This window comes from Delphinus delphis, chromosome 13 (genome assembly GCF_949987515.2).
Source record: "Delphinus delphis chromosome 13, mDelDel1.2, whole genome shotgun sequence".
In the NCBI taxonomy this organism is placed as follows: Eukaryota; Metazoa; Chordata; class Mammalia; order Artiodactyla; family Delphinidae; genus Delphinus; species Delphinus delphis.
Genome location: NC_082695.1, coordinates 72,529,521 through 72,551,519, shown reverse-complemented (window position 1 = coordinate 72,551,519; position 21,999 = coordinate 72,529,521). Strand labels below are relative to the sequence as shown.

The 21,999-nt window shown below is 44.7% G+C and overlaps 1 protein-coding gene across 3 annotated transcripts in view; it reads left to right on the top strand.

The window, feature by feature from the left end:
- ATP8B1 (ATPase phospholipid transporting 8B1) overlaps positions 1 to 21,999 on the top strand; it is a 111,078-nt gene that overhangs the window by 54,420 nt on the left and 34,659 nt on the right. For 2 of the 3 annotated variants that reach the window (XM_060029124.1, XM_060029125.1), the window contains exons 3-7: positions 15,793 to 15,890; positions 17,621 to 17,734; positions 19,315 to 19,413; positions 19,527 to 19,588; positions 21,822 to 21,894. In XM_060029124.1, the coding sequence (XP_059885107.1) occupies positions 15,793 to 15,890; positions 17,621 to 17,734; positions 19,315 to 19,413; positions 19,527 to 19,588; positions 21,822 to 21,894 (446 nt within the window). Of the gene's footprint in view, positions 1 to 15,379; positions 15,510 to 15,792; positions 15,891 to 17,620; positions 17,735 to 19,314; positions 19,414 to 19,526; positions 19,589 to 21,821; positions 21,895 to 21,999 lie in introns of those variants that run through there. The other variant, XM_060029126.1, reaches the window with a different exon arrangement.

Sequence of the window (21,999 nt, the reverse complement as noted above, 5' to 3'; positions counted from 1 at the left end):
CCCACAGATTTTACTAAAGTCCCTTTACCCTTGGTTTCCTTTGAGCAACTGGTGACAAAAACGAGTGGGGATGTTTCCATCTGATGGAATGAACATTCTCATTTCCTGAACACACAAGAACGGTATATCCCAGAATGTGTTCTGAGAAACAGTAGTTCTGCCAGACATCCCCAGACACAAAGGTTCTGTGGTCCCTGAGACCAGAAACTCAGAATTATTTATCCTTTAATTGGAGTTTAAGGTTGTCCATTAGCAGAAAATAATGCAAGAAAGTTTAGACTTTAAAGAAGCCAGTTTAATTTTATTTAGCCACAGGTTCCTAAAACTCCTTGACTCTAGAATCCTTGACTCTAGGTGCTTTTCTGGTTTGTTTGTGTAGCTTACCCCTCCACCATCCTGGTGTCCCCAGGTCAACTCCCTGGGTAATTCTGTGCCAGTCGGGAACCAGCTTAGAGACGAAGTCCTTGGGAATCAGTAAGTGCTCTGCGTTAGTGCGCCCTGGCTCGCTCTTGTGAGCCTGCGGATGGAATGAGAAAGCTGTGTCCTACCTTGTTGGCAGCGTTGCTCTGTCAGTTAACTCTCCCCTCTTTCCGCGCTGGCTGGCTTACAAATACACTCACCGCTTGTCCTACAGCAAACTCTTACCTGAATCCTGCTTTCTGCCTCTGGCTGCTGTCCTGTCTCCTGTTCTCATGTCCAAGTTTCTGAAAACCCATTTCTCTACCATCACATCCACCCGTTCCCCCGGTCCTTCCCCTCTGTGGGCTGCCCCACCTCCCTGTGGGACACATTGTCTTAAAGATCACCAAGAACCCCAGTGCCAAGTCCAGTGAGCTTTTTGTCAACCATTCTCTTCCTACCTCTGTTTGCTCTGAAGCGCTTGACCTTTTTGAAAGTCTCTCCTTCAGTAAACGCTGGCCTCCCTGGCAGGTGATGACACCTTCTCGTCTCAGTACTCCTCCTGTTTCTCCTTCCTCTGGCTACTCTTCCTTCCACCCTTAAAATGTTCCCATTCCAGGTCATCCTTTGTTCTCTGTCTACAGGCCTGCCTTTGGCAAGCGAATCCCCTTTACTCCACTTCATGTACCGCATCTCTGTACATGACCCCGAGAGGCAGTGTGCACGGTGGTGAAGAGGGAGGATGCTGGGCACGGGCTGTGTGGATTTCAGCCTTGGCGTCACCACTTTCTAGCTGTGTAACCTTGAGGAAAGGACTTCCTCTCTCTCTACCTCAGTGTCCCCATCTGTAAAATGGACATGATATGAGTACCTACTTCATTGGGTGGTTGTGAGGATTAAGTCAGAAAACAAATGTAAAGGAATGAGAACAGTTTCAGGCATGCAGTAAGTACTCTATAAATATTAGCTGTTGTCACCCCCACCCGTCATCTCCTCTCTCATCTTTGCATCGTCAGATCTTCTTGACCCTTCCACTTCCTTTTGGGATATTCAGATTCCCCTGGACCACCCCCCAGGCTGAAGCTGCTGAGTCACTCATTTTGTTGGATCCTTCCGTCCCCACATCTACGCAGAGTGAATGGGTGGATGGAGGGAGAGGAGAGATGGATGGGCTGAAGAACAGTTAATTTCCCAGCAATGAGTTTGCCCACATATTTAAGGAGAGTTCTGGTGATTCAGTGTCATCCCTGCCTCTGCCGTCTTATAAACCTTTCCTGTTAGTACAGGCTTCTCCAGCCTTCTCTTTTTTTTTGCAAATCTGTGGGCAGTTATGCTGACCCCACCCTCAGGCTTTCCTAGGCTCCAGTGGGTTCTCAGATAAAACCGTAGACTGGGTCTCCGATAGTTCAGCACACCTGCGGGGGGGGGGGGGGGGAGGGGCAAGGCATAAGAGTCTTCATACAGAGAAGACAGAGAGCTGTAGTTATGGAAAAGTCCACCCACGCACACACAGAGCGACAGGAACAAAGCTAAAGTTTGCAAAAAATGTCTCGCTCATGCAGTGACTTGGTCTTTTAATGGATTGACCTGTGGTTCAGCTCCAAGAGCTGTGACAAGAGTCTGCCCTGCATGGGGGTCAGGGAAAGCTTCCTTGTGGAAAGGCATGCCCGTGCTGTCAAGTGACAGATGAAGAAGAGTTAACTAGGGGCGGGGAGAGGAAGGAGCCTCCCGAGTAGGGGACCACATCCAGAGGCTCTGTGGCAGGAGGGAGGGTGGCGTGCCTGTGGCACGTGGAGGAGCTGGACTGCAGCCTGGGGGAACGAAGATGTTCTGAGCAGAGGACTAGTAAGCTCACTCCCGTCCATTTCAGCACCCATCACATTGTAACTTAGAAACGACTGGTTTCTATTTTATGCTGATTGTACATTACCCATCTTCCAGCTAAAGCTGTAAGTGCTCCAAGGACCCAAGGTCCAATCTGTCTTATTCTGAGCTGGTGTCAGGGCAGCAGGCGTGGGGGGCATTTGTCATAGAGGTTTGGTGGGTGTTGGTGACTGACAGCATCGGAGGCTTCAACAGAGATATGAGTAGGGAACCAGGTGAGCGCTTCAGAGGCCTTCCCTGGTCAAGGAAGGCTTCCTGGAGGTGAGGACACCTGCGCTGAGTCCTGAATAAGTGTGAGAGGCAAATTGGTCCCCGTGGTCTCAGGGGCAGGGCCTACCAGTCTGACGCAGCATGAAGGAAAGCTCCAAGGGGCTGAGAGTTCAGGGAACTTCGAGTGATTCTTGGAGCTCAGTGATGGAGTGGGGCAGTGGCCGTGCTGAAGAGTTTGGCCCCTTTCCTGAGGGCCTCAGGGAGCCATGCCAGCAGTTCAGGCTGAAAGGAACACAGCTGAGAGTGCAGCAGCGGTCTCCTCCCATCACAGCTGCTCCGTAGCTATGTTTCCTCCTCTCAGTCCGATCTCCATGGTGGCAAAAGACGGCACTGCACTGGGATCTGATTCCATCTCCTTTCCTTGGCGGCTCAGGCCCTTGTGATTGGGCCCCATCTTCCTCTCCCGGCCGAGCTGGCTGGCTGGCTGCCTGCAACTTGCAGGCTTATTCACACGTCCCATTCACCCTGTTCTACGCTCAGTCCCTGGTTCAAGCAAGTCTTTGCCTCCTCCACGACTTTCCATCCACTCTTCCCCACGACCAGAGCAGCCCCCTTCTCTGTGGCCATCTCCTTCTCATCCTTCAGGGCTTGATATAGGCATCACTTCCTTAAAGAAGCCTTCTCTGGCCCCCAGTTGTCTGGTCTCAGAGCCCCTTGCACTTTCCTTCATACCCTGCGGGCATTAATGATTATGTCCTTGGATGACTGTGTGAAGTAGGGATGAAGCTTCCCCAGTAGACGGTTGGCTTCATGAGAATTGAGGCCATATCTGTTCCATCAGAGCACGTAATAGACACTCAATAAATATACACTGGGTACATACATTTGTTTAGAAATCCTACATTGGCAGCAGTGGGGAGAAGGGAGTAGATAATAATCTAAGTGAGGATCAAAACCAAGATGGCCAGGATGCAGAGAAGGGGACAGATCATGACGTATGTTAGGGATTTGACATTCACAAATCCCATTAGATGGGAGGGTCAAGGGCAAAGGATGCCTGAGGAATAATTTCTGGCTTAGCTGCCCACCACCCCGCCCTACACGCAGTGGATATTCCAGTTATCTGTTGCTACATAAAACATAATCTCAACTTACTGGCATAAAATGACCATTTCACAATGTTCACAGATTCTGTGAGTCAGGAATTCAGATAGGACACAGCAGAGACGACTTGTTTCTGCTCTAAGATATCTGGGCCCTCAGCTATGGAGATGAACAGCTGAGGTGACTGGGGCCTGGAATCATCTGGAAGCTTCTTTACTCCTATGTCTGGCATCTGAGCTGGTAACTCAAAGGCTCAACTGGGTCTTTCAGTGGGAGCACCTCCACGTGGCTGGGCTTCTCCCAGCATAATGCTGGGCTACCGTGGGAGCATTCTAGAGGGACCATCTGGAGAACCAGTGTCCCAAGACATCAGAGTAGAAGCTGGTCACAGAATTCATGCAGCATCCCTTGTGCTACCTGCTCTTGGTTACAGAAGAGTCACTGAGGCCAGCCTTGATTCAAGAAAGGAAATTAGACACCTCTTCTTGATGGAGGGGTAACAAGGTCACGTTGCAGGATTGGAGATACTGTTGCAGCTGCCTTTAGAAGGTGCCTTCTGCCTCAGTGAATAACAGAGCTGTTTGTGGGGATAAGTAGTGGTGGGGGGAGCCCCTTGTAGGTCAAGGAGAGGGTGGTTGTTTTGAACTTGACCAGTTTTGGATATTTGTAGGAATTCCACTTGTGTTGCTGGGTAGCTGGCAGCTTAGAAATATAGGATGAAGTAAGAAATGACCAAGAATGGTGCAGCGTCGTCCCTGGGAACCGTTAGAATTTTAAATTCCTAAGCATGTGGTAATAGCGCTGAACTTTAGTTCCCAGACTGGGTATTCTTAGGGAGAGGTGAGTTCAGTTTAGGAGAGGAGCCCCTCCATAAGCACACAGGCACCCCCCACCCCCGACCCTGGGCTCCTGGAGTACACATTTGCCCAGTTTGCATACCGTCTGTGCTTGTGAAGTTAGCAAAGACATGCGACTAATGTCCAGGAGAACTGAATAATTCTGATTCTGCAGCTTTGGAATTGGAGATGATTCAGACAGAGGCTTTAGTGTCATTTATCTTTTTGTTTTTTGTTGAAAGCCAAATAATACTGTGAGGAAGATTGTGCAGGCGATGCTAAACCACTTGCAGGACCACGTCTAGGCACCTCTGAAGCACATGCCTGCAAGCAGCTGGCAGGCTAGGCACGCACCTCTCTCTCTCCTTGAGAGCCCACCCGCAAAGACCTGTCTTCTTGACGGGGTTGGGTGGCTCTCTGTGCTTGAAAATATAAAACTGCATTTGTTTAAAAAATCTTCTCCAACTCAGAATTTCATTGATCAAAATCCTGTTCAGGGGCGAAATGATCATTGGTCGACAGTATTTAAGGTGGAATGTTTAATCGTTAAGGCTTAAAGATATCACCACAAGAGCATCAGAACACAGAGAGGAAGTTCTCTCTTAGAGCATACATTCGGACCAGATGTGGCATCAACAAAACAAGGGCAGCTAGATCGCTGGTGAAAGTGATATCTTCAGATAAAAGTACAGAATTAAGGGTGTTGATCTTTAGGGCATCCATGAATTTTTATCTGGAATCAAAAAACAGATTAAGCTAGTCCATTAAAATACGGAAATCCTAGGGAATCCAGGAAACATGCTGAGGAGCTCTGTTTTCCACTTAATTTGACGCATTTGGAATTTTTGACCCACACCCCATGTGGAGATTCTACCTTGGCTGCTTATTTTCTTTCTCTAATCAGCCATAAACTTCCTTCCACTACAGCAGCCTTAAGAACGTGGCAGGAACTGGTGGCTTGTAAACTAAAGGCTGTGTGGGGTGTTCCTGGCTGAGTGATTTGTAATGACGGAGCGGGTGTTGAGACTGCGTTGTCTCACTTCATAGAACTTGCTTTGAGCAATATCATTTATGACTGAACCTCAAGTGAGAAGCTCTTTTGCTCATGGACACCCAACTCAGCTATTGCTTTCCTGGTGCCACTTTGGAACCTGAGTCTCTAAAGTAGGTGTTTAATGATAGAAGTCACCTTAGGAGGACACTAACTAGGGTTTTTTAAAACATATATATAAATTTATTTATTATTTTTGGCTGTGTTGGGTCTTCGTTGCTACGCATGGGCTTTCTCTAGTTGTGGCGAGTGGGGGCTCCTCTTTGTTGCGGTGCGCGGGCTTCTCATTGCGGTGGCTTCTCTTGTTGCGGAGCACGGGCTCTAGGCACGCGGGCTTCAGTAGTTGTGGCACGTGGGCTCAGTAGTTGTGGCTCGCGGGCTCTAGAGCACAGGCTCAGTAACTGTGGCACACGGGCTTAGTTGCTCCGCGTCATGTGGGATCTTCCCGGACCAGGGATTGAACCCGCGTCCCCTGCATTGGCAGGCGGATTCTTAACCACTGTGCCACCAGGGAAGTCCCTAACTCTAGGGGGTTTTAATCCTGCTGATGCATTAGAATCACATGGGGAGCTTTTAAAACTCCATAGGTGCCTGGACCCAGCCCCTGGAGGCGCTGATACAGTAGGTCTGGAGTGAGGCAAGGGGAGAATTCCGCCAGGTTCAACCTCACATTACAGAATAGTCCATCTAATCCACTAGTGCACCTGCTCTTCAAGCAAGGTCTACCAGTTGGCCTCAAGAGGGTTCTGATTAAATGTAGAACCTTGGGCTCTTCCCAGATCAGCCAATCAGAATCTATTAACAAAGACCCCAGGTGATTAGTAGGCACATTCAAGTTTGGAAAGCACCATGAGAATAAAGATTTCAATGAGGAGAGGGGCATTTATTTTAAAATCTAAAGTCCTACCTTGCTCATACCCTGCAGTGTATTGCTTCAGTGACAAGGTGTGCTGTAAGGAGGGTTTGTCACCCTCAGATGGATGTGATGGAGGCAGGAGAAAGGCTGGGAAATGCTGCTCTTGAACAGTGGATAGCAGCCTTGCCTGCAGATTAGGGTCATCTGAGACCTTTGCTGGGTTCACCCCAGTCTAATGCAAAAATCCCTGGGGGTGGAGCCCTGAGCATCTGGATAAAAGCCCGGATTCCAGTAGAATCAAGAGCAGCTCATCCCATTTCAAGGTGCATAGGAATTCATTGGGGATCTTGTGAAAATGCCCTTCTGGTGCCAGGTCTGGAGCATGGCCTGAAATTGTGCATTTCTAACTGGATGTCAGGTGATACACCTGGTCCACACCTTGAGTAGCAAGTGTGAACAAGAGTGAAGTTGTGTGTTTTTTCTTTTCTTTCCACAAGCAAACAGCAGCATTTGGCCTTTTGCTTTGCCTTCAGTCTATCAGTTTTTGGTTTCTTTTTTTCTTTTACTTGGTGGTGGGAATGGGGAGCAACAGAGCTGAATGCTACAAACACCACACAGTCAAGCAGATAAACTTGATAAAATCTCGACTCTAGCCTCTTACCTGCCCATACTTCGTGCCTTTCCCATTTTCTCAAAAGCTTTTCAAACTGTCACCGCTCTCCGGAGGGTGCTTCGTAAGTCAAGAAACTCAAAGCTGTTCAAACCCTCGCTTATCCTTCTCTGCCCCTCACCTTGAAGCCATCCCGCCTGCTCTATGCTCCCCTACCATCAGCCATCCCCTCTCTTCCTGTTTCCTAACGCCCTCTCTCCTGGCCCCTTCAGTCTCCCCCTCCTAAAAAACACCTCCTGATGAGCCCAACTCCCCTTTAGTCTCTCATCCAGAAGAAATGTATTTCAGTCAGGTCACCAGTGTGGTTTTGTGATCACCAAATCATTGGGCATCTATGCCCTTTCTTACCAGGCAGCTCGCCACTTGCCCCTCCTGTTCTGCCTCCATACTCCCTTCCTGTGTAATCCATCCACTCTCATGATTTCAACTAACGTCTGAGTGTTGAGGACCTTCAAATCTGTGTCTTTGACCTGAACCTCAGCCTGGAGTTCCAGCTTGGTTTCTACAGCTCCTGGATGGACGTTTCCACCCTTGTGTCCTATGGGGGTCTTCAGTTCACCAGATCTGAAAATGCATTGTCCCCCCAACTAGATGGATACCTCTTGAGTTCTCTAGCTCATCTGTGGCACCTCTCTTCATCCAGTCACCCAAAGTAGAATCCTGGGGTCACTTTTTTCTTATTTTTATTTTATTTTTTTAATTTATATATATTTTTATTGAAGTATATAGTTGATTTACAATGTTTCAGCCGTAAGCAAAATGATTCCGATATATATGTATACATATTATTTTTCAGATTCTTTTCCATTATAAGTTATTATAATACAAGTTATTGAATATGGTTCCCTGTGCTATACAGTTGGTCCTTGTTGGTTATCTATTTTATATATAGTAGTGTGTATCTGCTAACCCCAAATTCCCAATTTATCCCTCCCTCACATTTCCCCTTTGATAACCACAGGTTTGTCTCTATGTCTATGAGTCTACTTCTGTCTAGTAAATAAGTTCATTTGTATCATTTTTTTAGATTCCACATTGAAGTGATATCATATACTGTTTGTCTTTCTCCTGATTTCATTTTTATTCCCCATTCTTTCTTGCCCCCATTCAGTCAGCTGTCCTATAGCTCTTGAATCTGTCTTCTCCCCATTTCTGTCCCCTTAGCCCTGGGTCAGGCTCTCATCAACTCTCCCTTCCATGACTGAAGTTGTCTTCTGCCTTTAGACTTCTTCCCTTCAAATGTATCCTGTGCACTGCTCCTACTGTGACCCGGGCAAACCACGGTCTGGCCGTGCCACTCCCATCCTGAAGCCCCCGGTGGATGTCCCCTGCCCTCTGCTTGCCGTACCAGGCCTCCTCAATCCACTGGCTCTCAGCTCATCTCCTGTCCTTCCTGTGGTCCCCTGACACCCAGCTCTTCACATATGAACCCAGGCCCGGCTGTTTTCTGCCTTTGTGCTTTGGCCACTGCGGTTGTATTTATGCCTGGAATGCCCTTCGCCCCTCTCCTCTCGCTGTACAGGCATGATTTGGGGGTAGCTTTTAAGAGTCCACTCAAGGGGTACCTCTTCCAAAAAGGTACCTCTTGACGCCACCATAGCCTGGCCGGATTCACTGCTGCTGCTTAGAATTCCTGTCCTGCCAAGGGCTTAGCTCTTTCCTTACATTTTCTTCCACATTAGACATTGTCTTCACTCCTGTATGTGTTTAGGTACCTCTCCCGCCTACCATGGAGAGACAGTGGGCTCCTCAAGGTAGGGATTGTGTCTGATGGAGAGATGGTTTCCATTGAAATGAGCTCTAGTTCTACCTTATTTTGCTTTTTGTTTTTTTTTAAATTGAAGTATAGTTGATTTACAGTGTTGTGTTAATTTCTGCTGTACAGCAGTGACTCAGTTACACATACATACGTGTGTGTATGTGTGTGTGTGTGTGTGTATATGTATATATATACTTTTTTGTATTCTTTTCCATTATGGTTTATCTCAGGATATTGTGCTATACAGTAGGACCCTGTTGTTTATCCCTTCTATATGTAATAGTTTGTATCTGCTAACCCCTAGTTCTACCTTATTTTAAATTAGTGGTTCTCAAACTTGAGTGTGTGTACGAATCACCGGGGGAGCCTTGTGAGAACACTTTGTCGGGCCCATGCCTGGAAGTTCTGATATGACAGTTCTGCGGTAGTGCCTGAGAACTGGCATTTTTAACAAGTTCTCTGGTGATGCTGCTGCCACTGGTCTGGAACCCTCACTCTGTGAACCACTGCTACAAGCCATGTCATGGTTACAGCTGACCTGTGTTCTCTCCATCTGTATGTTCTAGAGACTGTGAGTGTACATAGCGGTAGAGCCTGATCTAGGAAGACCAGAATCCCAAGACACCAGGGGGAGGAACTTTACTTTCCCAGGCAGGGTTGATCTCATGCTTTGTTAAATCTCACCTTCTGTTCTACCCCTTGTGGCCTGTTGATGGTTCTGGACCCAGTTTAGAATGGAAGGACCCAGCGCATATATAGCTCAGTGACCGATATGCATTCGTGACCTGAGAGAGGTAGAGCCCCTCCTGGCAGCAGGGCTGGGTGTGGACAGGACACACTTTTCTCAATACCATCTGCTTCCACCTCCAACTTGACTCCCTCCAGGTCATGTCCAACCAGAGCCCCCAGGAGAACTTGGCCTGGCTCGCTGTTGGGTCATTGTTCCTCTCATTCACCTGTTCTCAGTTCTGGCCGTTGTCAGCATCCTGGGCTAGTTCCCTTCTGTCACTACTTTTTTTTTTTTTGCGGTACGTGGGCCTCTCACTGTTGTGGCCTCTCCCGTTGCGGAGCACAGGCTCCGGACGCACGGGCTCAGCGGCCGTGGCTCACGGGCCCAGCCGCTCCACGGCATGGGGGATCTTCCCAGACCAGGGCACGAACCTGTGTCCCCTGCATCAGCAGGCGAACTCCCAACCACTGCGCCACCAGGGAAGCCCTGTCACTACTTTTATTCTTGCCTCTTTTTTGATCTACTTTTCCTGTATTTTGAAATACTGAAAAGTGCATAGAAAACAAATACATAGTTTAACAGATCATTATTAAGTGAGCACATGTGTAAGTACCACCCAGGTCCAGCACAGGAAATTGCTGGGGCCCCTGAAGCCCCACCCGAGTCTGTCCTGCCCACCCCTTCCTGCTCCCTCCTCAGAGGTAACCTCCATCCTCATTTTTATAGTAATAACTCCCTTGATTTCCTTTATGGTTTTCCCACCTACATATATATCCCTAACACTGCAGTTTAGTTTTACATGTTTTCAAACTTTGTGTATAAATGGAATCAGACACTTGGAATGATTTGGAATGGAATACAGTATGTATTTGTGTGTGTGTGTGTGTGGCTTTATTCTGAGATATTTTTAATATTTACTCATTGTTGAATGTAGATGTGGTTTTTACCTGTGACTGCATAGGTTTCCATCTTTTCCTGTCTTCTCTTGATTTATTCCCACCCACCATCCCACTGCCTTTAGAATAATATTTTTTAAAAATATTACACATAATGACCGTAAGAAAGTCAAGCAACTTACGTATTTGATTTATATGTAAACCTATAAAGGGAAGGAATTGAACTGCAAACCTATTTTTTTCCAAAGGTAACACATGCACGTAGAGCTGATGATAAAAGGGTACAGGATGAAAATGAAGTCTCCCTCCCTGCCTCTTCTGTGTCTCAGCCATGCAGTTCCCTTTCCCAGAAAGAAGCTGCTGTTACCAGTTCCTCGTATGTCCTTCCGGAGATAAACACACACTCCTTGCGCAAAGAACACTTACAAACATGAGCCCTTATATACCCACAGATACACATACACGTGATCACATGTGTGCAGGTGTGTGTGCATGCATGCGTTCCTAGTGTGCATTCATCCTGCATGTCACATCGCTTAAAGCATGGTAGATCCTCCCTGCTTTTATCACTTAGTGTAATTTGAAGATATCAGTACACATCAAGATACCCCATTCTTTTTTGCAGACCACGTAGGCTGTCACTGTGTAGGTGTTTAGCCAGCTGCTCTTGGTGGTATTTAGGTTGTTTCTAATCTTTCTGATAAACAGGGATGCATTGAATAGCCCTGAGATATGTTGTTTCTTTATCCAAGAGTATATATACACTCACTCAGCGCGTGTGTCTGTGTTAAAGTTTGATAGATACGGCCAAATTGCTCTCTGCAGAGACCACCTAAGAGGGCCTGTTTATTTTGCCATTATAGGATAAAAATGGGCACGTAACTGAAGAATTGTACTTCTTTTTTGATGAACTTGAGTATCTTTTCATGTATTTAAGAGCCCTTGAATTTCCCTGTGTATGAATGGTCTATTTGTCCCTTACCCATTTCTCTCTTGGGTTGTTTGTCTTTTTCTTTTCTGACACTAAACTTTTGATTGTTTAACTCTGCTAGTTTGCTGCCGCTTGTACCAACCAATGCAACTTTTTGGTTGCAGAGTTGTCTATAAATCAAGAGTTCAGAATCAGCTGTGAGAGGATGAGAGGCCAGGCGAAGCTGACTTTCTTTGCTGGATGGTGATGATCAAAGGACTTGGTGACCCGGGGAACACCCAACATCATGTAGCCATATTTGCATACATTAAATACACGTTTACCAGATGATTTTTGAGCCACAGCTGGCTGATGGTAAATGCAACATGCATTGATGATTTTATCAGGCACAACCTTTGTTAGCTGATTTCTCTCTATCTTTTAACCAAAGGGTCATATGGTGAAGGTGAATTTTTTGCTGGTTAGTGTATTACTTCTTCTCTTTTCTTGGTCAATATTTCCATTCTAGAAAATGGGTCAAGGTTCCTACTTTTTCTATGAATTAGCCTTGTGGTCCAAGTGTCCGGTAAGGTTCTCTGTTTTAATTGGGTACCTAGTAAATGTTTGCTCAAAACCACAGATCTCCAAGTGTCATTTTGCTGCCTTTCCTAAAGGCATGTGCTTTAGCACGGCATTTCTCACTCCATATTAATAGGTGTTCTGTGATTGTTAAAAATGTGCCTGTGGTCACATTAATTTTGAAAAGATTAAATTAAATAAAATTAAATGTTTCTTTACTACAGGACTTCTCAGAGCCTTTAACACACCAGTGGGTCTATTGCATATCCAAGGGAGGGATGTAGGCTGCCGTGTTTTGCTGTGTAGGCTGCTGTGTATTTGACCACAGAACACGTTTCACTTACTTTATGGTCTCTGATTGAAATATTCCTCAAGCAATTAGCGTCAAACTCAGGAAATGATCAGGAAAAGGAACCAATTTCTTTGCCTGCTGATTTGTCTGAATTAGGCCAAACGAGGAACCTTGTTAGAAATAGGGTTATTGATTACTTGACTGCAATCAGGTTTCTGAAATTAACTACAAATGCTTCTGTGGTTAAGCTCAGTATATTGTAGACGAAGACACTAGTTACTTTCTCCAAGCTCCCCAACGTGTTATTCAAACTGTAAAATTAAGAGACCAAGGTCATTTCTAGCAGACCCTTCACTGCCCCTACTTGAGGTCAGATACTACCCTCTATCTGAGGCATCCAATTCAAACTGGGCTGGGGAATGAGGGGGTTGTGCTGAGACAGAGGAACCACTGGCTGGAGGACTTAATTATGAAGCAAATTTAAAGGGCCGCAAGGGGGACGAAGAATCCAGCTCATTAACAGGGCAGCTTATTCTTTCCTCTTGAGTATTTATGAGATTGATTTTTATCCCTTCTCATTGGTCTTTTCTCCCTTCTCGAGGAATCTTGTCTGTTTTTCTTCTCAACCTTCCTGAATTTTTGAACGGCAGTTCTCAGAGGTATTCTAGAACACTCGTGACCAGGGATGTGTTACAAGTCATCTGGGAGCCAAATTAAACCTTTAAAAATTTGCAAGTTGGGCTTCCCTGGTGGCGCAGTGGTTGAGAGTCCGCCTGCCGATGCAGGGGACATGGGTTCGTGCCCCGGTCTGGGAAGATCCCACATGCTGTGGAGCAACTGGACCCCTGAGCCATGGCCGCTGAGCCTGCGCGTCTAGAGCCTGTGCTCCGCAACGGGAGAGGCCAAAACAGTGAGAGGCCTGCATATGCAAAAAAAAAAAAAAAAAAAAAAATTTGCAAGTTACCATAAAATAGAATGGATTCAAGATTACCCTGTAAAATATCTTTTTTTAACCTACTTTCATTTCGATCTCCTTTTTCAGTCGAAAAGAAATGTTCTGATTGCACACATTCTAACAGCCCTCAGGAGCTGTCGTGTAGTTCCATTTAAATTTTCCCTTTTGATAATATCGCATGTAAGCTAAAAAGATGCTTAGAACATTTCCATTTGTCATGACATAACAGTTATGATTACCCAATGAATGGCAGTCCAAATGATGCAAGAGAAATTTTCAATAATGGTATAGTGGTTTTTAAAAAGTCGCAAGGTTAATTATTTGCTTTCTTCAGTAGTCCGCAATTGTTCCTTTTGCAGTATTATACTTACTTTCTTGGAAGTAAAAGTCTGGAAAGTGAATCATTAAAAAATGAAATATGGGGCTTCCCTGGTGGCGCAGTGGTTGAGAGTCTGCCTGCTGATGCAGGGGACGCAGGTTCGTGCCCCGGTCCGGGAGGATTCCACATGCTGCGGAATGACTGGGCCCGTGAGCCATGGCCACTGAGCCTGCGCGTCCGGAGCCTGTGCTCCGCAGCGGGAGAGGCCACAACAGTGAGAGGCCCGTGTACCGCAAAAAAAAAAAAAAAGAAATATGTTTTTTTCTAAAGCATATTTAAGTTTTTATAATTGTAGTCATAAGATTGATAATCTTATAATCCTTTACTTGTAAACGTTCTTTAATATAATCCCATCTCCAAAAAGAGTATCTCACGAGTTGTTGATCCCCCTTCTGTGTCAGTTTGCAGAAGAAGGAGCTCATCAAGACCTGGTTCATGGAGGCCCTGGTGGCCTAGTGGTTAGGATTTGGCGCTTTCACTGCGGAGGCCTGGGTTCGACCCCTGGTCCGGCAACCATCCCACGTGCCACACAGTGTGGCCAAAATACAAAAAAAAAATTTTTTTAATTAAAAAAAGGGTAATGTGGGGAAAAAAAAAACCCACCTGGTTCACCCACTCTCGTGTGTGTCACACAAGGGAAGTTCATCTCACGTGCATGTTCAAACACACAGTCAGTGGGGGACCTGATGCCAAAAAGGTGCTTCCTGAACTTTTCTTCCTAAGTTATAATATCCTTGTCTTGAGCTTTCATAGCGGTGGCAACTCATGCCTTCCTGTTAGGAGAAGAAGCACAGCCTGATATTAGGTAACAGTGGAAAGGTTGACCCTATACTGATAAGTGACCGCGCCCCCCCCCCCCCCCCCCCGCCCAAGTCTGCTCACTAACAAGGCAGTTCTCATGGTGGTTTGTAGCATAAATCACAAAAGAAAGTCCAGTCAGTAGAGCAAGGTGGATGGAGAGGTTGGCTTGGGGGTCAGACTGCCAGACTTTGAATTCTGATTCTCCCCCTGAATCCTGTCTCTGCCACCGTTTCCTCAGCTGTAAAACTGACATATTAACTAACTACTTGGCATGATGCCTGGCACCTACTAAGCACTGAACAAATGTTCCCTTTAGAGCCATATATCATGCGACAGTAGAAGTCAAGAGCGGATGGGCAAAGACAGAACAGGTGGGTGGAAATTTCTTCCCTACAACTGTAGCCTGACTGCCAGGCTACTCATCTCTAGGTTGAAGGTCCCTTTGGCTGAAATTTCCATTAGGAGCTGGACTCCACCATTGAGATGGAAAGGAATCAGGCTAGAGATAAACTATATCTCACTGTTTGTGAACTTTACCTTTCCTGTCCATTCAGAAGGTCGGCAAGCATGTCCTCGGAGGGTCCTCCCAGCCTGTCAGAGGTTTTATGGGAACCTATCGCCTGAGAGTTGTTCCCTTTAGCAACAGAGAAGCCGAGGGCTTTCTAAAGTTCCCTGGTATTTAGAACTGGCGTTTGAGTGGTAGATGTGACATTAAGTGCATGGAATGAACTTAGAAAGACAGCAGCAGATGCTGGCCATCAGGATAAAGCCATGCACAGCCCCGATCTGTGATCACGACTCAAAAGTGTTGAATTCGTCGGCGATACCCTTTTTCTTTGATTTATTCATTCGCTAAGTATGTAATGGGTTATACATTTTACAGACCAAGTAAATGAGTTTGAAGTAATCATTTAGCTGTCACTTTGTAGAGCTCTGGGATTTTTGTTCGGGCCATGTTTAAATGAGGATTTCTCTTTTAGAATTGAATGTTCTATGGACAGTGGGTCAAGTTACAACATGGTCATTGGTTTGCTCAGGCTGCCCTAACAAAGTACCACAAACTGGGCGGCTTGAACAGCAGATATTTTTTGTCTCACAGTTCTGGAGGCTAGAAGTCTGTGATCAAAGTGTTGTGGTGTTGATTCCTTTTGAGGGCTGTGAGGGAAAGATCTGTTCCAGGCCTCTTTCTCCTTGGCTTGTAAGTGGCTGTCTTCTCCCTGTGGCTTCACACTGTCTTCCCTCTATGGGTATCTCTGTCCCAATTTTCTTTTGTCCTAAAGTCCTATTGGATTAGGGTCCACTCTAATGACCCCACTTTAACTTAATTGTATCTGCAGTGACTATTTCCAAATAAGGTCGTATTCTGAGGTACAGGATGGGGGTTAGGGCTTCAATGCGTGAATCTAGGAAGGACATAATTCAACCCATAGCAACCTACGAATTTTCAACTTGATGGACTTTTTTCTCTTTCTTTTTTGAAGATTGTACATGGCAAGTCAAAGCAAATGATCGAAGCTTCCACGAACAACCTCATTTTATGAACACAAAGTTCTTTTGTATTAAGGAGAGCAAATATGCGGTAAGTTGATTTTAACTTCCTAAATTCATTTTAGTAAAAGCCAGTTTTTCCCAGTAGCCATCATGCTTACTGGCTTCGTGTGGTACCTGCCTTCCAGGTAACCCCTGGCCTGGGGCTACTGATAATCATCATTAGTTCTCTAGAATGTCATTTTTGAAATTGAAGTCTAGTTGATTTACAATGTTGTGTTAATTTCTGCTGAAAAACGAAGTGATTCAGTTTTATATATATATATATATATACACACACACACACACACACACACACACACACACACACACACACACATTCTTTTAAAAGTTCTTTTCCATTGTGGTTTATCACAGGATATTGACTATAGTTCCCTGTGCTATACAGTAGGACCTTGTTGTTTATCCATCCTATATATAATAGTTTGAATCTGCTAACCCCAAACTCTCACTCCATTCCCCTTGGCAACCACAAGTCTGTTCTCTAGGTCTGTGAGTCTGTTTCTGTTTCATAGACAGGTTCATTTGTGTCATACTGTAGATTCCTAGAATGTCATTTTTATTCATCCCACTAAGATTAACTACCTTAAGGGTGTGTGGGGGTGGCTTAAAACAAAACAAAATTGTGTAGATTGAAATTTCCCCTCTGTGTGTACAAAGCTCTTTTAAAAATATTTTATAAAAGAATCTACAGTAATATCACAGAAGCCTTGTTTTTGACAGTAATAAGAATTTGAAAGGAATCTTAGTAACTTATTTCCCCCTCCTCTGCCTGTGATGGATTTAGAGACTTTGAAGATATTTTCACCTCAAAAATGCTTATTGTCATTGAAATATAAAGAACCCCCACTACGTCTGGGCTGAAATGTTTGTCTGTTAGATCCCTAGGACTGCTCTAATGAAGTGCTACCACTCGGGTGGTTTAAGTCAACAGAAATTTATTCTCTTACGATTCAAGGGGCCAGGAGTCTAACATCAAGGTGTCAGCAAGGTTGGTTCCTTCTGGAGCATCTGAGGGAGAATCTGTTCCAAACGTCTCCTGTGGCTTCTGGCTGACACTCCGTGGTGTTCCTTGGCCTGTAGACGCAGCACTCCAATCTCTCTGCCTCTGTCTCCACATGGCCTCCCTGTGTGTTTCTGTGTCTTTGCCCAATTTTTCTCTACTAAGGCCAGCAGTCATTGGATTAGGGCCACCTTAATCCAGCATGACTTCACTGTAACCTGATTACATCTGCAAATACTATATTTCCAAATAAGATGACCATCGCAGGTATCGGGGTGAGGACTTGAGCATATCTTTTGGGGCACACAGCTCAGCCACACCCATCTCTTTTTCTCACACAGCCTCCATCCCTCTTACTCACACAGCCTCCATCCCTCTTAAGTAAAAGAACGTTCCTTTTCCCCCCATGTTGATGTCTCCTATTTTCTTCCCATCTTTGCCCCATTTTCAAGGAGGCTTCTAAGGGGTCAGGGGACCCAACAGCAGGATCCATTTGGTCACAGCCAGATTTGCCACAGAGACCTTTGAGGTGAAATGTCTGCATCTTGTTACTGTCTCTGACATAAGCCTCCAAGGGGTCATTTTGAGACCCAGTTAGAAGTAAAAGCTTAAAGGAAATCTCAGTATCTTTCTGACGACTTATGTCCTTGGTCCCTGTAGGCCACAGGGCTTAGTGATTTTTGCAGGTGTATATACATTGTGACGCTGTGATAAGTGTGTGGCATTGTTTAGAATGACTTTCTCATTTTTTCCAACAGACTAATGCAATTAAAACATACAAGTATAATGCGTTTACCTTTCTACCAATGAATTTGTTTGAGCAGTTTAAGAGAGCAGCCAATTTCTATTTCCTGGTCCTTCTTATCTTACAGGTAATGCCCTTTGATATCTTAAATCTGTTTTGAATTATGGTGACTTAATAACATTCAGGTTGTTATTGTTTAAGTTGCATATAAAATGTGAATAATCTTGAAAGTTTTCTATACGGACATCTGCGTTCTGCACGTAAGGGAAAGTGCCTTATAGACAACGAGCTCAACAGTGTTAAATGAACAGGGAATGGGAGCAAATGGAAATGTTATTTTAATTCTGTATTTTAAAAAATTCAATTTCCTACTGATGTCAGTGGTAAAACTGGTTTCCCTGAAGTGAGTAAAGTTAAAATCTTCACTTTGTAAAATAATCGTACCTTAAAATTAAATCCATTTTTTCATGGTTGGCCTTTATTTTTTTATTTAGATGCCAAAATATTGATTTTTATTAGTATTTTGGTCATAATTCTCAAATTATTTTTGTGAACTAGTTTTACACTACTGGAAAGGCCTAATTTTTTCCTGAGGTTTTTTGTTGTTGTTGTTTTTTATCTTAATCGTGGCAAGGAATTCACGTATCTGGATAGCAAAGTGCTACCTTCCCTTTACTTCCTTCTAGACGGAAAAGGGGAGTTCCGCCTATTGACAATAATGTGGGAAATGAGCTTTCTCTCTTCTAACCATCCCCTAATTATCTTTTCTGAAGGTACGGTGATCCAGATTAGAGAACTAGTAATAGCCCTAGACAGCCCTTTCCTCGCACTGTTACTTCACTTAATTCTTGTGCTCGTTAAGTACTATCATAACCTTCAATTTGCAGAGAAGAACTGAAGGCTGGTGAGGTAGAGGAACTTGCTTCAGGTCCTATCACCCTACGTGGCGAGGCTGGGTAGGACTTGGATCCAGGAGTTTGACTCCAAAGCTTGTCATTTTAACCACTACATGATATGGCCTGACGATCAATAGGATGGTTGCAAGAGGTCTTTACTTGCTTCCCAATCTTTTATTCCAACTTGATGGCCATCTTGATGGATGCGAGGCTTCCTGCAAGGCCACCCTCTTTCTTGGCTAGACCGATAGCAAGGACCATGAAGGAAGCACTTTCTTCTAATGGTCCCATAGATGCCCCACCCAATCCAGAGCCAGCCACTATCTACTGCCGTTTTTGCCTCCATCATGGGACCCTCAGAGACCACTGCTGAACAACCAGCAGCGTAGAGCCTGCTGTATGCAGTCCCTAAAAGTTAAGGGACTGCTTCTCCCTGGGACCCTACAGTGCCTGCCTGTAGTTAATTATGACCTTCACAAAAGGTTTGGAGCATTTCTCTCTTAGATATCATGTTACAAGCTTCCTTGGTGTCCAGTGAAAGCCATAATGAGACCAGGAGCCACTGTCCTCTGGGCTGTGTCCCAGGAGACCAGAAGTGAGAGAGAGACAGAGAGAGAGAGAGAGAGAGAGGGAGGCACGAGAAAGGTTAGCTGGGTGCTTCAGCACCTTTTCATGCCTGCTTGGCAGGATGCAGACCTGGACGATAATGGAGATTAGCCTTAGAATCAACAAGCGTAGAGTTAGCAGTTGCCTGTAGGTTAGCTGTGCCTTCCTGGGCACACATGTACGCCTTCTTTTTTATCTCTTTCAGGCAATCCCTCAAATCACGACCCTGGCGTGGTATACCACCCTGGTGCCCTTGCTGGTGGTGCTGGGCATCACGGCCATCAAAGACCTCGTGGACGATGTGGTAAGGATTTTTTCCGCAGCTTCCTCCTCACTGCTGCAAGCGTATTTTCAAGTGGCATTAATACTTGGCATTTTGAGATTATTAAAATAACCTTTCCCATCCCTCCTCTCAAGGCTCGCCATAAAATGGACAACGAAATCAACAATAGGACGTGTGAAGTCATTAAGGATGGCAGGTACCATGCTTTTCTCAATGTGTGACTTTCTTCCAAGGATGTGTTGTACAAATACATCTGGAAACATCCTTAGAGATAACTATTTGAACTTGAAAGTCTATCAGTGCATGAACCTTCTCCTTATAAAGGCCTCTCTTCACTTCCTAAGACAAAGCTATACCCAAGTTGGGTTCCAGAGCAACCAGTGCACAGAACGTGCTCCTCAGTGTTTGCTAAAGTAATGTAGTCAGTGGTGACTGACGTGCCAACTCAGGGACCAGTGGTGAGTCGTTTTCTGAGCAAGAGCTTCCAGGCAGAACTACAAATTCAAGTGCTAAAAATAGCGACTAAGCCCCAATTCAAAGACGTTTCGTGTGTCAACACTGAGGAAAATAACCCGAGTTATAGCCACACTTCAGTGGTGTCTACTTTGAATATAGACGATTTTAATCTATAAATATGTTTAGATGCTTTTTTGCCCTTCCAAATAAATAGATTCTGTTCCAAAGGTTACCTTTCAAGTCACTTAGAATCACTGTCGTGGATGGTGGTGAGATTCATAGCCAGACCCCCGTGTAGCCCACAGCCCGGCCGACTACACTGGTAAAGAGTAGCTCTGAGTAGCCTTGAACTGGGGTTAGGACTGCATATAGGCATGACTGTGGCCCCGACAGCCCATGTATGGGGACTCGGGCATCCGTGGGGCAAAGTGACAGGGGTCTCCCAAGGGGAAACTGGACATCACAGTGGAAGAGTCGAACGGAATTGCTTCTAATACCCCTGAAGAGCCGTGGCAAGAAGGTGCTTAACTTATTCATTTATAATTGAGACCCACACGCAAATTGCTAATTGACCATTTCAGAAATATTAAAATATAAACTAACTACCATTCCTCTTAGTGAAAGATAAGCCAGGTTAAGAAAAATCTTGAGATTAAAAATTGTGTATTAAATTCTTGTAAAACTGGGGAGACTGAGGTATAAGCGTATATTTTAAATGTACCTTAAATCTCCAGGTCTCTTTTATCCATAAATTAACGGGAGGACCAACATAGTAATTGGATTTCTGTCTCCAAAACAATTAAGGATATTAGTTGTGGTAGGTTCATAATATCTGTTAGGGATATCTTTTCTATAATGAAAACCTTTAAAACAGACAACAGGCAGACCTTACTTTATTGCATTTTGCATTATTGCGCTTCACAAATACTGCATTTTTTTAACAAATTGAAGGTTTGTGGCAACCCTGCATCAAGCAAGCTGCCGTATTTCCAACAGCATTTGCTCATTTCGTGTCTCTGTCACATTTTGGTAATTCTTGAAATATTTCAAACTTAATCATTATTATTTTTTTTGTTATGGTGATCTGTGATCAGTGATCTTTGATGTTGCTTTTGCAAAAAGATTGCAACTCACTAAAGGCTCAGATGACAGAGTTTTTTAGCAATAGAGTATTTTTAAAGAATGTATGTACATTTTTTTTAGATATAATGCTATTGCACACCTAATAGACTACAGTATAGTGTAAACATAACACTTATATGCACTGGAAACCAAAAATTTCATATGACTCGCTTTATTGCAATATTTGCTTTGTTGTGGTGGTCTGGAACTGAACCTGCAGTGTCTCCAAGGTCTGCCTATACTATATTTTTAAAACTTTTAAAAAATGTTGACTTGTTAAACATTTAAATGGGTGTTTCCAGTAGAATCGAATACTGAAGGAAGCAATCTTTTTATTTTATCAATATCCTTAGGAAATTCATTAGGAAAGTGGTACACACTCATCAAAAAGATAACTTTAAACAGTAGAGAGGAGGCCAGCACTAGAGCTCCAGGATGATTCCAGGTGGCCCATGTGGGAGCCATAGTGCATCCCTGTCCTGGGACCAGCAGGTGATGGATAACTGAGAGGAAAGGAAGGAGAAGGGCTGGGAGTACAGGACATGAGCAGAAACAGAGGGGTGGCATGTGTCTCCTTCCCACACATTTAAGGAGCCCCCATTGACCTCAGTTATACAACATAGAATGGAAAGGACACATCAAAGTCAGCACCGCCATTGTTCTTTCCTTCAGAGGAGATGACGGTCCTGTGACCCCTTAATCATCAGATGGCTGAACTTCTGGCACTCCTTTTCCCTGTGATGTATATGTTTTCCCAGAATCTTTGGCTTCCAGACAGAATAATTCCAAATCCCTTGCCAGTAACTTTAAAAAGCCACTAAACTATCATTTTTTTTTTTTTTAATATTTAGGTTCAAAATTGCCAAGTGGAAAGAGATTCAAGTCGGAGATGTCATTCGTCTGAAAAAAAATGATTTCATCCCAGTAAGTGGACAAACTCTGCTGTCTCATTCCTTGCCCTCACATCTGACCTGGTGCTCAGTTTTGCCTGGGGGGTCGGGGTCTCTCTGTGTTATTGGTGTGTTTTGT